The 17,723-nt window shown below is 45.6% G+C and overlaps 1 protein-coding gene across 1 annotated transcript in view; it reads left to right on the top strand.

Annotated features, from left to right (window-relative positions):
* The window catches only part of LOC129710042 (supervillin-like), a 139,444-nt gene that overhangs the window by 35,076 nt on the left and 86,645 nt on the right, over nt 1–17,723 (top strand). Inside the window, 3 exon segments of the mRNA XM_055656726.1 lie at nt 9,265–9,772; nt 9,775–10,044; nt 15,181–15,493. Coding sequence (XP_055512701.1) covers nt 9,265–9,772; nt 9,775–10,044; nt 15,181–15,493 — 1,091 coding nt within the window.

Here is a 17,723-nt window from a genome sequence, read left to right as displayed (position 1 = left end):
AATGCCTGCACATAACCAATACACAATAATCCATTTATAGATATACACAATTGTCGTAATTAGTTAGAAGAAATTAAATAATAAATAAAATATTAAAAGTAAATAAGTAAATTTGCTTAACTTCAAATGACATCATTTGCAAATCAATAAATAAAAGTTACATAATTTAAAAAAAAAATCACTCACAGATCTCTTCAGAGTCTCTGAACCCGATTTCACTCATGTACGGTCATGGAGGCTGGGGAAGATGGGCAGCACGGTGGCGCAGTGGTAGAGTTGCTGCCTCACAGCACCAGAGACCCGGGTTCAATCCTGACTAAGGGTGCTCTCCGTACAGAGTTTGTATGTTCTCCATGTGACCGCGTGGGTTTTCCCTGCGTGCTCCGGTTTCCTCCCACACTCCAAGGACCTACAGGTTTGTAGGTTAATTGGCTTCAGTAAAAGGTTGTAAATTGTCCCTAGTGTGTGTAGGATAGTGCTAGTGTACGGGGATCATTGGTCAGCGCGGACTAGATCGGCCGAAGTTTCTGCCAAACTAAACTAAAACTAAAGTAAGAGAGAGTGTCCCTTCCCTAACAGTGCCAGTGACAGAGGCCAGCGACAGAGGCCAGCGACAGAGAGGAACTGCAGATTAAAAAAAATCTAAATAAACTTTATTCATAATAAAAAATATCTACAAAATTAGAACTCTGCAAAAATTCTTCCGACATTTTCAGAGGCTAAGGGTCTCGACCAGAAATGTCGCATGTTTCTTTTCTCCAGAGACGCTGTCTGACCCACTGAGTTACTCCAGCTTTTCATGTCTATCTTTGGTTTAAACAAGCATCTGCAGTTCCTTCCTACATATACACTAATCAGCTTTGTATTTGGTAGTGTTCACAGAAATATCCTTATTCCCGGCACTGTGCCCACTGGTGTGGGCCCCTGAGGTGATATCCCCTCATTTGACGGGCGTCTCCACCACTCCCTACCTACAGTGGCATTTGTCATTCATTCGGTCGCTGGATCAGAGCATGTCATACTGAGCACACAGCGAACATGCAGCAGAACCACAGTTGGGAAAGTTTGGTGTGTTTGTGCAAGACTTTCTGCAAAGGTGTTTTGTGTCTGAGCAAGTTTTAACTTCAGCGAGGTAATCTGATCTGTGCTTTTGCTAAAAGGGCTGGATTCACTGCCAGTTCACATATATTCACGGGGAAGAACGTCAGATTCTGACATGTTCAGGTCTGAGCTCTGTGAGGGCATAACAGAGGCAATGACTTGGAAGGGGAGTGGCAAATGAGCTGTGAATGAGTTTGCTGAGATGATTGAGTGTGCTGCATCAAGGAGGTATGAGGATTAGCACTTTAGCCATGGCTGCAGCTTAAAGTCCGAATGACTTGACAAGGATCACAGCAATTCATTCCTTTCAGGTACTGTTGGTGTATTGTTGTCTGTTGTAGTGTGTGAAGATGTAGATGGCTTTAACACATTTCTTTGTTCAATTAATGGCAAACTATACAACTGTTGATGGTAGACAAAAAGCTGGAGAAACTCAGTGGGTGAGGCAGCATGTATGTAATGGGTGATGTTTCAGGTTGAGACCCTTCTTCGGACTGATGTGGGGGTGGGGGGGGGGGGCTCCATAGTTGCTGCCTCAACCACTGAGTTTCTCCAGCTTTTTGTCTACCTTGGATATTTCCAGCATCTGCAGTTCTTTCCTTAAACATACAACTGCTGCCTGAGACTGGATCGTATAATTGATCAAATTAAAGCTGCTCTTGATGCAAATGTGACCAGAGGAAGATAGAGCAAGTTTTGGGAACCGGTATATTCCCCCACCCTCTCACTTGCTTCCTGCAGACACCCTTGTATCACTGTCAACTTTTCGTTGAAAATAATGTGTGGAACTGTCTGGCTAATTGTCCAGGAACCAGCACTCTCTTTGTTGCCCCTCGGCCACACAGATCATACAGTTGGAGCTCCGAAATCAGCGCAGTATCAATGTGTCAATGGCAAGACATTGTAAGTTGGGCTACATGCAAGGCAGCATGTTATATATGGCCTTTCTGACAACTGGAGAAACCTAAACAGCCAGGGAGCTTGGGCTGGTTGCAATCAGCTGCTGCATCTGCTTATGCTCCGTGGCTGATTGACACATTAACCTGCCAGCTTCTGTGGGCTTCAGGCTTACTATTCAGCTGACATGCCAGGTAATCTGCTGTATTTCAAAGAAGGATGGAACAAGCTGACAGAGGAAGTGGTCGAAGCAGGTACAATAACAACATGTAAAAATTATATTGACAGATGCAGAGTAGGAAAGGTTTGGAGGGACATAGATTCAAAGAGAGCAATGGGACTTGCTTAAATTGGCATCTTGGTTGGCATGGACAAGTTGGTCCGAAGGGTCATTTTCTGTTATGCAGAACAGTTTAAATGTGACACCTCCAAGTTTGCGGATGATACAAAGCTGGGTGGCAGTGTGAGCTGTGAGGAGGATGCTATGAGGCTGCAGGGTGACTTGGATGGGTTGGGTGAGTGGGCAGATGCATGGCAGATGCAGTATAATGTGGATAAATCCACTTTGGTGGCAAGAACACAAAGGCAGATTATTATCAGAATGGTCTAGGAAAGAACTGCAGATGTTGGTTTAAATCGAAGATAGACACAATACACTGGAGTAACTCAGCGGGCCAGGCAGCATCTCTGCAGAGAAGGAATGGGTAACGTTTCAGGTCGAGACCCTGAATGGTGACAGATTAGCAAAAGGGGAGGTGCAATGAGCCCTGGGTGTCCTTGTACACCAGTCACTGGAAGTAAGCATGCAGGTACAGCAGGCAGTGAAGAAAGCAAATGGCATGTTGGCCTTCATAACGAGAGGATTTGAGTATAGGAGCAAGGAGGTCCTACTGCAGTTGTACAGAACCCTGGTGAGACAGACTACACCTAGAATAATGGGTGCAATTTTGGTCTACTAATTTGAGAAAGGACATTCTTGCTATTGAGGCAGTTTAGCGTAGGTTCACAAGGTTAATTTCCGGGATGGCAGAACTGACATATGATGAAAGAATGGATCGACTGGGCTTGTATTCACTGGAATTTGGAAGGATGAGAGGGAATCTTATAGAAACATATAAAATTCTTAATGGATTGGATAGGCCAGATGCAGGAAAAATGTTCCTGGTGTTGGTGGATTCCAGAACCAAGGGTCACAGTTTAAGAATAAGGGGTAGGTCATTTACGACGGATGTGAGGAAAAACCTTTTCACCCAAAGAGTTGTGAACCTGTGGAATTCTCTGCCACAGAAGGCAGTGGAGGCTAATTCACTGGATGTTTTCAAGAGAGAGTTAGGGCTCTTAGGGCTAACGGAATCAAGAGATATGGGGAGAAAGCAGGAACAGGGTACTGATTTCGGATGATCAGCCATGATCATATTGAATGGCGGTGCTGGCTTAAAGGGCCGAATGGCCTACTCCTGCACCTATTGTCAATGTTTCTATACAGCAGTGCTCCACTGCAGGGTGGGTACAGTGGACATTGTCCAGTTAGAAAATGATGTTTACTTTCTGTGGCCAACTGCAAAACTATATAATGAGGCATGTGTAGAGAATGAAAAACAAGAGACATTGTTTCAGGTTGAAGACATTTCACCAGGTTGAGGAAATGTTAGATAACAAACAACAGATAAATGGAAGGGGTATGGAGAATGAAGGTGGGTGCAGAGTGAGGGAGAGTGAAATATGCAGGTGGTGGTGGGGCCAGCAGAGAGAGGGCGTTGAAGTCATGTTGCAGTGATGGGTCTCTGCCCAGAAACCAGCGTCATTGACAGTTTCAGCATCATTCAGGCCCAGCAGCCAGCTCCACAATCAAACCTCGGGGATCTGATCCCAAGAGAGAGGGGAGACTTCACTCCGTCCTTGGAATCAGGCATGCTCTGTTCCCCTCAGAGAGAGGGGTGTCTGTAGACACAAGGAACTGCAGCTGTTGGTTTACAATAAATGATACAACTCAGCGGGTCAGGCAGCATCTCTGGAGAACACAGACAGGTGACCCTTTGGTTCAGGACCCTTCTTCAGAACCCGAGGGACCCAAAGGTGTCTGCAGCTCCTTGTCCGCAAGCAATGCTTTGACGGAATGGACTTTTGAGTTGAGTTTTGAGTTGAGATTAGCTTATTGTCAAATGCTTTTGTTACGTGCTGACTAGTCAGCGGAAAGATTACAATCGAGCCATTCACAGTGTATAGAAACGTGATAAAAGAAATAACATGAATAACATTTAGTGCACGGTAAGGTCCGATGAAAGATGAAACATAGAAAACAAAGGAAAATAGGTGCAGGAGTAGACCATCCGGCCCTTCGAGCCAGCACCGCCATTCAATATTATCATGACCGATCATCTAAAATCAGTACCCCGTTCCTGCTTTTTCCCCATATCCCTCGATTCTATATTAATAGCAAAAGGATAACGAGGGATAAAATTGGTCCATTAGTGAGTCAGAGTGGACAACTATCTGCAGAGCCAAAAGAGATGGGGGAGATATTGAACAGTTTCTTTTCTTCGGTATTCACCAAGGAGAAGGATATTGAATTATGTGAGGTAAGGGAAACAAGTAGAGTAGCTATGGAAACTATGAGATTCAAAGAAGAGGAAGTACTGACACTTTTGAGAAATATAAAAGTGGATAAGTCTCCAGGTCCGGACAGAATATTCCCTAGGACATTGAGGGAAGTTAGTGTAGAAATAGCAGGGGCTATGGCAGAAATATTTCAAGGGTCATTAGAAACGGGAATAGTGCCGGGGGATTGGCGTACTGCGCATGTTGTTCCATTGTTTAAAAAGGGGTCTAAGAGTAAACCTAGCAATTATAGACCTGTTAGTTTGACGTCAGTGGTGGGCAAATTAATGGAAAGAATACTTAGAGATAATATATATAAGCATCTGGATAAACAGGGTCTGATTAGGAACAGTCAACATGAATTTGTGCCTGGAAGGTCATGTTTGACTAATCTTCTTGTATTTTTTGAAGATGTTACTCGGGAAATTGATGAGGGTAAAGCAGTGGATGTTGTGTATATGGACTTCAGTAAGGCCTTTGACAAGGTTCCTCATGGAAGGTTGGTTAAGAAGGTTCAATGGTTGGGTATTAATGGTGGAGTAGCAAGATGGATTCAACAGTGGCTGAATGGGAGATGCCAGAGAGTAATGGTGGATGGTTGTTTGTCAGGTTGGAGGCCAGTGACGAGTGGGATGCCACAGGGATCTGTGTTGGGTCCATTGTTGTTTGTCATGTACATCAATGGTCTGGATGATGGTGTGGTAAATTGGATTAGTAAGTATGCAGATGATACTAAGATAGGTGGGGTTGCAGGTAATGAAGTAGAGTTTCAAAGTCTACAGAGAGATTTATGCCAGTTGGAAGAGTGGGCTGAAAGATGGCAGATGGAGTTTAATGCTGATAAGTGTGAGGTGCTACATCTTGGCAGAACAAATCAAAATAGGACGCACATGGTAAATGGTAGGGAATTGAAGAATGTAGGTGAACAGAGGGATCTGGGAATAACTGTGCACAGTTCCCTGAAAGTGGAATCTCATGTAGATAGGGTGGTAAAGAAAGCTTTTGGTGTGCTGGCCTTTATAAATCAGAGCATTAAGTATAGAAGTTGGGATGTAATGTTAAAATTGTACAAGGCATTGGTGAGGCCAATTCTGGAGTATGGTGTACAATTTTGGTCGCCTAATTATAGGAAGGATGTCAACAAAAAAGAGAGAGTACAGAGGAGATTTACTAGAATGTTGCCTGGGTTTCAGCAACTAAGTTACAGAGAAAGGTTGAACAAGTTAGGGCTTTATTCTTTGGAGCGCAGAAGGTTAAGGGGGGACTTGATAGAGGTTTTTAAAATGATGAGAGGGATAGACAGAGTTGACGTGGAAAAGCTTTTCCCACTGAGAGTAGGGAAGATTCAAACAAGGGGACATGACTTGAGAATTAAGGGACTGAAGTTTAGGGGTAACATGAGGGGGAACTTCTTTACTCAGAGAGTGGTGGCTGTGTGGAATGAGCTTCCAGTGAAGGTGGTGGAGGCAGGTTCGTTTTTATCATTTAAAAATAAATTGGGTAGTTATATGGACGGGGAAGGGAATGGAAGGTTATGGTCTGAGCGCAGGTATATGGGACTAGGGGAGAATATGTGTTCGGCACGGACTAGAAGGGTCGAGATGGCCTGTTTCCGTGCTGTAAATTGTTATATGGTTATATGATTCCTTTAGCCCTAAGAGCGAAATCTAACTCTCTTGAAAACATCCAGTGAATTGGCCTCCACTGCCTTCTGTGACATAGAATTCCACAGATTTCAGTCTCACCTCCCTTCACCATCGAGTCCCCAGGTCTGAGAATCCAGGCCTGTTCCTGTAGGCCGCAGAGGGAGGGATATCTCTGGACACAAGGAACTGCAGATGTTGATTTGCAAAAAAAGACACAAAGTGCTGGAGTAACCCAGAGGGTCAGGCAGTATTTCTGGAGAAGGAGGAATGGATAGGATAGAGATCATCCTGGTCAGTAACCCCCATCACAAATATCCCTTGTTTTTCCCTGAGTGAGTATGGATAAGGGGAATTCTAATATCAGACAGGAATGTCGCGTTTGCACTATCTGCAGCAAGGGCAGCATTTGTTTCCACTTGTGAGCAACATGTCAGAGCAGACTGCTGCAAAACAACGTCAACAAATTCACTGAACAAATTGTGAAATTAAATTCCTGTCCTCTTATGCTCCCTGCCTCCTCCCTTAATCTGCCATGCCTGCTGAGGCATGGCATTCCCAGATCTCTTTTGCAAATTGCTGCGAGTTGTTGCCTTACAGCGCCAGAGACCCAGGTTCGATCCTGACCACGGTGCTGTCTATACGGAGTTTGTACCTTCTCCCTGTGACCTGCGTGGGTTTTCTCCAGGGTCACTGGATTCCTTGCATACTCCAAAGACATACAGGTTTGCAGGTCAAGTGGCTTGGTAATATTATAAATTTTCCCTAGTGTGTGTCGGATAGTGTTAGTGTGAGCCGAATGGCCTGTTTCCGCACTGTATCATTTAACTAAACTTAACTAAACTAAACTAAACTTGAAACAGGTTGACAAAGAGTTCAGAATTAAGATCAATATACCCATGGGTTGTCAAATTTAGCCCAGACGTTGATCTGAACTCAGGTTTCAATTAAAATTGAAATTCTAATATTGGACATAAATGTCACATTTGCACTATGTCCATGTGGTTTGTGTTTACCCAAAAAGGCAAGGATTACTGGTCTTAACGCCTCAGGCCTGTCGCACTGACCTCTGTAATCATGGAGACCCTTGAAAGGCTTGTGCTGGCCAAGCTGAAAAATATCACAAACCTCCTGCTGGACCCTCTGCAGTTTGCATATCGGGCCAATAGATCTGTGGATGACGCAGTCAACCTGGGCCTGCACTTCATCCTCCAGCACCTAGACCGCCAGGGGACCTATGCGAGGATTTTGTTTGTTGATTTTAGCTCTGCATTCAACACCATTGTGCCAGAGCTACTACACTCCAAACTTTCCAAGTTGACTGTGCCTGAACCCCTCTGTCGGTGGATCACCAGCTTCCTGACAGATAGGAAGCAGCATGTGAGGCTGGGAAAGCACATCTCGGACTTGCAGACCCTCAGCATAGGAGCACCGCAAGGCTGCGTACTCTCCCCTCTCCTCTACTCTCTCTACACCAATGACTGCACCTCCACGTACTCCTCTGTCAAGCTTCTCAAGTTTGTGGACGACACAACGCTGACTGGACTGATCCAGGATGGGGAGGAATCTGCCTACAGACAGGAAGTGTCACAGCTGGCGTCCTGGTGCCATCGCAACAACCTGGAGCTCAATGCTCTTAAGACAGTGGAATTGATAGTAGACTTTAGGAGAGCTCCCCTTCTCCTCACCCACACTCACCATCAACAACACCACAGTCACATCTGTGGAGTCTTTTAAGTTCCTGGGAACCATCATCTCCAAGGACCTTAAATGGGGGGCTACCATCGACTCCACAGTCAAAAAGGCACAACAGAGGATGTACTTCCTGCGGCAGCTGAGGAAGTACAATCTGATACAGGCAACGATGGTCCAAATCTACACGGCCATCGTAGAGTCTGTGCTCACCTTCTCCATCATGGTCTGGTTTGGCTCAGCCACCAAGCACATCCAGAGGCTGCAGCGAATTGTCTGATCAGCTGAGAATTGGCTGCAACTTTCCCTCCATTGATAAACTGTACACTGCAAGGGCAAGGAGGCGAGCGGGCAAGATCATCTCTGAATCCCTCTCATCCTGGCCACAAACTCTTTGAATCACTTTCCTCTGGAAGGCGTCTCCGGACTGTCAAAGCTGCCACAGCCAGACATAAAAACAGCTTTTTTCCCCCATGAGTAGTAGCTCTACTCAATAACCAAAAATCTGTAGCCTCCTTTTGCTCTGGTATTTTATTTTATTCACATGTTTAATCAATAATGTTTTATTATTAATGTTTAATGTTTTATGTGCCAATCCTAACTGTCACTGTATGTCATGTTGTCACTTGCGGGCGGAGCACCAAGGCAAATTCCTTGTATGTGAATACTTGGAAAATAACCTTCTTCATAAACTTAATCTCCACGTGGTTTGTGTTTGGGTCCCGACCCGAAACATCACCTGTCCATGTTCTTCAGAGCTGCTCCCTGAACCACAGAGTTGCTCCAACACATGGTGCCATTTTGTATCAATTTAAATTGTCTTCCTCCTTACAGATGCAGGTCCACCGCACAACTGGCTGGTCTGACAGCTGCTGGTCTGGCCCTCTCAGAAGTCCCACCGAAAATGTGGCGCCTTGGCTGGGCGAGGTGGCCGATCTTGACCTCATGTGGTCGCCCACTCTGATCAGCGGGTTGAATTTGACCCCTGCAGCCGGGGCTATGGAACTCCGGCCCAGCTGGAGCCAGCAGATCCGTTGCCACATCCGACTTCCGTGGCCAACTTCCATGGCCAACTTTACAGGCCAGTATCCCCGTCCCGCCCCCCAAGGCCGTAACGTCTGTTGCTCCTCAAAGTGGACAATACGGCATGGCTCTAAAACCAAGGGTGGCGGACAACATTGGTGGTGGATCTGTTCCCCTTGCACTGTTACGCCATCTCATGTCCTGAAATCTATAAAATAAGCTAAATAGTCTTGGATTGTGGCTAACCAATCTTCAAATGTCTTCCACTTTATCGGTCATGCAGTAGTTAATGTAACCATTGTATTTTCAGTTCCAGGAACAAACGAAACAACGTCCTCAATCGCTGCCCAACTCACAAGTACCTCTCACGGCAGTGGAAACACCATCACATGTTGTACAGCTTGCTGCGCAGGGGGAGAAGCTGGAGCCTGAGACCATGGCAGCTCTGTCATTCACCAGCATCCAGGGCAGCTGGGAAGGAGCCAATGAGGAGAATGGAGGGATGGACAAGGACATTAAGGGAATATTGAGAACACAGAGTCTTGATGAGCAGAGAGATGGACGTCTGGAGTGTTGCAATCTGTGGGAACGGCCTGGGGAACGTGTGGCCAGCGTAATGGCAGAGAGCAGCTCTGTTCCAAGTGCTCTGTGCGAGGCAGGGAAGGAGCAACAGTACGCTGGCATGGTTGGGACATCCAATGAGATACAGATCGCAAGCCTTGCTGGGGCAACCAATGAGATCACGGGCCTCACTGAGGCAACCAATGAGACACAGATCGCAGGCCTCACTGGGGCAACCAATGAGACACAGATCACGGATCAACGGGCCTCACTGGGGCAACCAATGAGATACAGATCGCAGCCCTCACTGGGGCAACCAATGAGATCACGGGCCTCACTGGGGCAACCAATGAGATCCAGATCGCGGGTTTCACTGGGATATCCAATGAGATACAGAACACAGACGTGGCTGGGACATCCGAGGAACCGCAGGGAATGGGAGATGAAAGGAGACCAATTGAGAAAGATCTCTCAGAGGAACAAAATTCCAGTGAACCACAGGAAGTCCACGATAGGAGAGAAGCAGTGGGCAAGTATAATGATTTATTTGCTTATGCCTTTACTATTTTAATGCTGATTAATTTTTGGAGTCATAGAATGATGGAGTGAATGACACGGACGCAGGCCCTTTGGCCCACTGAGTCCATGCTGTCCATCATTTGTACATTTGTATCAATCCTACATTCATTTTATAGTGCCAATTAACCTGGCTTAGTTTGGAATGTGCTGTTATCACCCACCCACTCACCACCCATCCATTGACCAATTTCCCTCCTGAGATGAATAAAGTTCCATCGTATCGTATCGTATAACTTCTTGACCTGCATAAGCCTTCTGTTGAAGACGTTTCCATGTTTGTTTATGGCATCGGAAAAGGTAAACTGAACCCCCGTGTCTATGCCGGTTCAAGCCCACTTCCCTTCATCATTCTCTGTAACCTATTTCCACACATGCCCATTAACACCGCCTGCTTCTCTCAGCAGCCACCTACACTAGTGGTAAATCACAGTGGCCAGTAGCCTAGTAGCCAATGTGACTTGGAGGGAGTGTGGAGAACTCTTCAGGAAACCCATGTGGCCATGGGGAAAACACGTAAATTCCACACAGAACACCTGAGGTCACGATTGAACAGTGTGGACACAAAAAGTAGGAGTATCTCAGCAGTTCAGGCAGCATCTCTAGAGAGAAGGAATGGGTGACTTTTCGAATCAAGACCCTTCTTCAGCTTCATCAGTCTGAGTTACTCCAGCTTTATGTGTCTATTTTTAGCTTAAACCAGCTTTTGCAGTTCCTTCCTATACATTGAACAGTGTACTATGTTTACATATTCCATTGTGCTGCTGCAAATAATAATTAAACATAGAAACATAGAAAATATGTGCAGGAGGAGGCCATTCAGCCCTTCAAGCCAGCACCGCCATTCATTGTGATCATGGCTGATCATCCCCTATCAATAACCCGTGCCTGTGTTCTCCCCATATCCCTTGATTCCACTAGCCCCCAGAGCTCTATCTAACTCTCTCTTGAATCCATCCAGTGACTTAGCCTCCTCTGTCCTCTGTGGCAGGGAATTCCATAAATTCACAACTCTCTGGGTGAATAAGATTTTTCTCATCTCAGTCTTAAATGACCTCCCCTTTATTCTAAGACTGTGGACCCTGGTTCTGGACTCGTCCAACATTGGGAACATTTTTCCTGCATAGACATAGACATAGACATAGAAATTAGGTGCAGGAGTAGGACATTCGGCCCTTCGAGCCTGCACCGCCATTCAATATGATCATGGCTGATCATCCAACTTAGTGTCCTGTACCTGCCTTCTCTCCATACCCCCTGATCCCTTTAGTCACAAGGGCCACATCTAACTCCCTCTTAAATATAGCCAATGAACTGGCCTCAACTACCTCTGTGGCAGAGAATTCCAGAGATTCACCACTCTCTGTGTGAAAAATGTTTTTCTCATCTCGGTCCTAAAAGACTTCCCCCTTATCCTTAAACTGTGACCCCTTGTTCTGGACTTCCCCAACATTGGGAACAATCTTCCTGCATCTAGCCTGTCCAACCCCTTAAGAATTTTGTAAGTTTTTATAAGATCCCCCCTGAGTCTTCTAAATTCTAGCGAGTACAAGCTGAGTCTATCAAGTCTTTCTTCATATGAAAGTCCTGACATCCCAGGAATCAGTCTGGTGAACTTTCTCTGTACTCCCTCTATGGCAAGAATGTCTTTGCTCAGATTAGGAGACCAAAACTGTACACAATACTCCAGGTGTGGTCTCACCAGAGCCCTATACAACTGCAGAAGAACCTCTTTACTCCTATACTGCAATCCTCTTGTTATGAAGGCCAACATTCCATTAGCTTTCTTCACTGCCTACTGTACCTGTAAGCCAACTTTCAGTGAATCCAAATCATTGCATTGTTCTATCTGGGACATGTGAGAATAAAACACTCTTGACTCTTGGATCACAGTTGGAGCTGCAGCAATTTACAGTATGTCCAAGAACTGCTGGGCTCTGATGTGGAGGGAAACCGATGGCAGGTAGGCTCTCTCTGCCTGGGCTGTGTTTGGTCTTCGAGCTTGGGTTGGGGAGGTGTGAATATATTGAGGCTTCTGATGGTGTTTTCATAGTTAGCAAGGACAGAAGGTGACGGGCTTCATTCCAAAGTCAAAGTCAAAGTCAATTTTATTCGTCACATACACCCGAAGGCACAGTGAAATGAATTTGCCGGCAGCGGTACAATTAAAAAGAACACACAACACACAATAAGATTTAACATAAACATCCACCACAGGGATCCCCAGCGAGGGATCCCAGGCTCCGGATGGTAAGTCCATACCCCGCCCGCGGCTAGAAGCTCAGCAGACCACAGCCCCATGATGCCAGTCACCAGGCCAGTGATTGGAGCACTCCTCTCTGGCGACCCCTGGCAAGTGTTCGCCCCCACTCCGCGATGGAAAGTCCACACTGCGCCTGCTGCTGAAGCTCCGCCCCGACTCCTGGAAAGGCCGCTCCAATCCAAGCTGTTGTGAGGCGACATGGAAAAAGTCGCATCTCCATGGAGGAGGCAACCGAAAACGGTTTCTTCCTTTTCCCTTCCCTCTTGTCATATGGACCGAAACAGAACAATGACATGCTTAAGATAGACACAAAGTGCTGGAGTAACTCAGCGGGTCAGGGAGCATCTCTGGTGAAAAGGATGGGTGACGTTTCAGGTCGAGACCCTTCATCTTACGTGCAGCAGCATAGCAAGTCTGTAAACACAGTGGTCATGAATAATATAATAAGCAAGCAAAAAATATATTAATAAATAAAAAAGCAATATTAGTGTAAATCAAAACAAAAGCCCAAAGTCCTTAGTGCAACCAAGACCATAGTCTGAAGAAGGGTCCCGACTTGAAATATTACCCATCCATTTTCTCCAGAGATGCTGCCTGACAAACGGAGTTACTCCATTATACTGTGTCCATCTTCAAGACAGTTAATAGATTGGAGTTTTCTTGGTGTTTGTAGTATTGTCAGTAGCCTGGTCGGTGCAGGGAAGAAGCTGTTCCTGAACCTGGAGGTCATCGTTATGCAAATCCACCAGCAGGGAACACTGAGCTCAGGCCAACTCCACACACAAATGAGAGCTAGCGCCATAGGAGCGGCCCAGTGGCGTAGCAGTATAGTTGCTGCCTTTGAGCGGCAGGCTTTGATCTTGGGTATTCTGTTCAATATTATCTGCAGCCTCTCCAAAGTCTCCGCATCTTTCCTGTAATGTGGCATTCAGCACCGCACACAGCACTCCAAATGTGACCAAACCAATGTCCTCTAAAGTTGCAACATGACTTCCTGACATACTCAATGCCCAAACTAATGAAGGCCTTCTTTACCACTACCTACTTGGGTTTCCATTTTTGGAGAGCTATATACTTGGACCCGAAGATCCAACTGCACATTGATGTTGTTCAGAGTCTTATCATTATCTATATACTTTTCTCTTACATTTGTTTCTTGCAGGTTTGGAGGGATATGGACCAAATTCTGGCAGGTGGGACTAGTGTAGTTTAGATATGTTGGCCGGTATGGGCAAGTTGGGCTGAAGGGCCTGTTTCCACACTGTATCACTCGATGACTCTATGACTCTATTTGACCTACCAAAGTGCAACACCTCACATGCGCTCTGATTCACCTCCATGTGCTATTTCGCCACCTATTTATTTCGCTGATCGATATCCCGCTGTATACCTCATTACTGTCCATGACTCCTTACATTTTGGTGTCGGCTGCAAACTTACTAACCAATCCATCCACATTTATGTTCAAAGTGAGACACAAAGTAACTCGGTGGATCAGGCAGCATCTCTGGAGAACATGGATGTGTGATGTCTTAGGCGGGACCCTTCTTCAGACTGATTGTAGTGGGGGAGGACTGGAAGTGAAAAAAATACCAGGTCAAATCAGGGCCGCAACAGATGACCTCGGGCAAGGAGATTCCCTGATAGGCCAATTGTTTTGGTCTATGCTTTGTCTTGCCAATGTGGCTAACCATTTTAACTTATCCACTTATGAACTTAGCTGCAAACTTGGCTGCAAACTGGGTGCCTCCAGCAATGGTTGCCTCGCCACAGTGTGTCTCGTCCCTTCCTTCTTTGTTGTTTGATAGTATGTGCTAAATGTATCTTTTAATGTTCTTTAGCTTATTTTATGTGGGGGGTGGGGGAGGAGGTTTGGGGGAAACTTTTTCTTAATCTCTTACCTTGACGGAGATGCAATATTTTTACCGTATCGTATCTCCATCGGCACTGCGGCCAAACATCGAGGAGTTGGAGGCCTCTGCTGGAGGCTGACTTCGAGAGCTCCAACAGCGTGAGCCTGCAGGACTTAACATCGCATAGCTTACAATCCCTGTCCTCCCCAATAGTATCATGCCCTGAAGGTCATGATATAATGTAAGGAACAATCGGGCAGAACAGCAGATGGAGATTTCTTGGGATGGCATGAATTTGAGTTGAATTTTTCCTCATGTTAAATTATTTTGTCAGTTTGAGCTTGGAGAAAAATGCCTAATGGCATTTCAGAGAATTCAAGAAAGCAAGAAGATAGGAGCAGGAACAGGCCACTCAGCCCCTTTAGACCATCTCACCATTCAACATGACCATGGCCCATCTGCTCCAGACCTCATCTCCTTTTCTGTGTCAGTTCCCCTTCGTCTTCAATTCCCTGATGGTTCAAAACTTGATCAACCTCCTCAGTTAGTACCCGCAGTGATCCAATCTCCAGATTTCTCCTGGGTAGAGATCTTGCTGCTAAAGAGCATTTGGCCATTGACATCAGTTGAAGACTGATCCAGACTCAGTTTCCAATGGTCTGACAACCTCACTACTATCTTAGCTTTGCTTTATGAAGATTGCTTCCAGTGGGGCGGGGGTGGGGGCAGGGGCAGAGGGGAAGATAAGAAGCGCTTTGAAATTAAAATGAAACAATAAATGGAAAGATTGTCAACTTCATTATATATTTGTTTCAACATCCGCTGTTTACTTGCTGACCTTCCTGTTGTTATTGTGCGAATGTAAACGACGCTCTGATCTAAACAATATCATATAATATCAATATAATGATGTCAATGATAAATGATGATAATAATAATAATTATTTTTAATACAATGTCTTAATTATCACAGCAATTGAAAAATTGGAGCCGTTGCCACAGGACATTTTTGTGACGCCACCATCCTCACCTCCATGGCAACAGGCAGAGAGCAAACCCTCTCCACTGTGGCAACAGGCCAATGGGAAGTCCTCACCGCCGTGGCAACAGTCCAATGACCAGGCCTTGCTACCATGCTCTTCCGCATCATCACGGCAACAGGCTGATACCCAACTTGCTCCACAGGGTCAAATCCAAATGGAAGAGAAGTGCCCCCCGGATCAGTTACTGGATGAGGACAATGGGGAAGAAACATCAATCAAACTTGGAACATCTCTTAGAGATAGGTACGCACGTTTTGAGATCAGACCCATCTCTCAGTTACTCTCTAATCTTCTTCTTCCTCATTTATCTCTTTTTTTAAAATCTCAGAACATAAGTAAGAGTGTGTTTGGCACTGAAGGTCAGGGATAAATGTCTAGACACATGTCCCAGCAAAACCAAAACTGGCAAGGGTAGGGCAGTCATATTCTTAAAACTATTGGGTATTTTTAAAGTGGAGATTGATGGGTTCTAGATTAGTAAGGATGTTAAAGGTTATGTGGAGAAAGCAAGACAATGGTGTTGAGATCTGCCATGATTGAATGGTGGAGCAGACTCAATGGGCCAAATGGTCTCATTCTACTCCTATGACATGATCATGAGGTTTTATAAGCGGTAGATCATTTATGAGCAGAATGGGGAGATTTACTCAAAGTGAATATTTGAAATCGCCAACCTTGGATATATCTGTGGGACATAGAACAGTGCAGCACAAGAACCAACCCCTCAGCCCACAATGATGCCAAGACCATCTATTATTATATAAAACTCTGTGGCTGCCGCCTGCCGTCCGGCTGCCTTTCTGCCTTTTGATTTGTTCCATCGTGTGATGTCACAATGCCCAATGCTCCCAGATGTCCAATCACAATGCCCAATGCTCATAGATGTCCAATCGGAATGGATCCATTTACATGTACGGCTGCCGGCTGCCTTTCTTCCTTTGATTCCTTGCCACGCTGAATCCAGACGCACAATCGCTGAGATCTTTTACATTTCGGTAGAGATTTCACTTTTCTTCCTAAGTATCCGCTCCTCATTACATTTCGTCGTGTTTAAGTACACCTTTTTAATCAAATCCTTCTCCCACCCCCGCCCCCCCCCCCCCAATATTTAAAAAAAAAACTGGCTTCTCACCCATTGAAGCAGCCATTTCGGTAGAGATTTCACTTTTCATTCCAACTATCCACTCCTCGTTTGATTTTGTTATGTTTATGTACACATTTTTCATCAAATCCTTCTCCCCCTCCCACTCACTCATTTTGTCGCCTCCTGTTGGCCAGCGACCATAACGGCTGCTGGCGCCCGCATCGCTCCTCAAAGATGCCATTTAAAACCAGCCGCTTGAGTTGGAGGACCACGTCTCCCGTGGGGGCTACGGGTAGGGAACAGCTGCGTTGGGGGAGCAGACCCAACGGGTCTGCCCTTGGCCTAGTCTCTTATAAACCTACGAAAGAAAGAAGAAAGAACTCTTACAAGACCACACTTGATTCAGGTCCCTCTATTCTCTGCATATACATGTGCCTGTCTAAAAGTCTATAAAATGCCACTATCGTATCTGCGTCCACCACCACCCCTGACAACACGTTCCAGGCACCCGCCCACTGTGTAAAAAGAAAACCGATCCCACAACTCTCCTCTAAACTTTGCCATTTGCACCTTAAAGTCATGCCCTCTAACCTTTGGCATTCCCACCCTGGGGAAAAAGGTTCTGACTGTCTCCCCTATCTATGCCTGTCATAATTTTATATACTTTCCTCAACCTCTGGTGTTCTAGAGAAAACAATCCAAGTCTGCTCAACCTCTTCCAGTAGCTAGAATTCTCTAATCCAGGCTTCAAAATACAATGTAGAAACTGGTTTATACCAAAGATAGACACAAGGTGTTGGAGGAACTCAGCGGGTCAGGCAGCAGCATCTCTGGAGAAAAAGGATGGGTGATGTTTCGGGTTGGGACTCTTCTCCACACTGAAATTATGGGGTGGTTGGGGGGAGGTGATAAGATGGAGGTAAGAAAAGTCCTGTACCAAACAGAGCCAGTCATAAATGACCTCAGGCAGGGTGATTATTGGCTAAGGAAGGTGTGATCTCAAGACAAACTATGTGGAGATTGGTCTTGGACTTTTCTCGCCTCCAGCTCTTCACCTAACCCCCCACCTCCTACTTTCAATCTGAAGAAGGCTCCTGACCTGAAATATCACCCATCCTTTTTCTCCAGAGATGCTGCCTGACCCGCTGAGTTTGTCCAGCACTTTGTTTCTATTAAGATACATTCACTGACTGTGTTCTAAACTATGATTGACGGATGCTCGGACATTGAGTTGGGGGTAGGTCCATTGGCCCCCTCTTGGACCTGCTCCAACATTCAACAAGATCACAGAGGTTCTTCCACCAACATCACCCTCCTGCACTTTGATAACATGAATGCCCAGAAATCACTCTCCCTTGAAATCAAAGTCCATGACTGGTCTTCCACAAG

This window comes from Leucoraja erinacea, chromosome 27 (assembly GCF_028641065.1).
Source record: "Leucoraja erinacea ecotype New England chromosome 27, Leri_hhj_1, whole genome shotgun sequence".
NCBI classification, from domain to species: domain Eukaryota; kingdom Metazoa; phylum Chordata; class Chondrichthyes; order Rajiformes; family Rajidae; genus Leucoraja; species Leucoraja erinaceus.
Note: the sequence above shows the minus strand (reverse complement) of the source record. Positions and strands in the feature narration are given on the sequence as shown.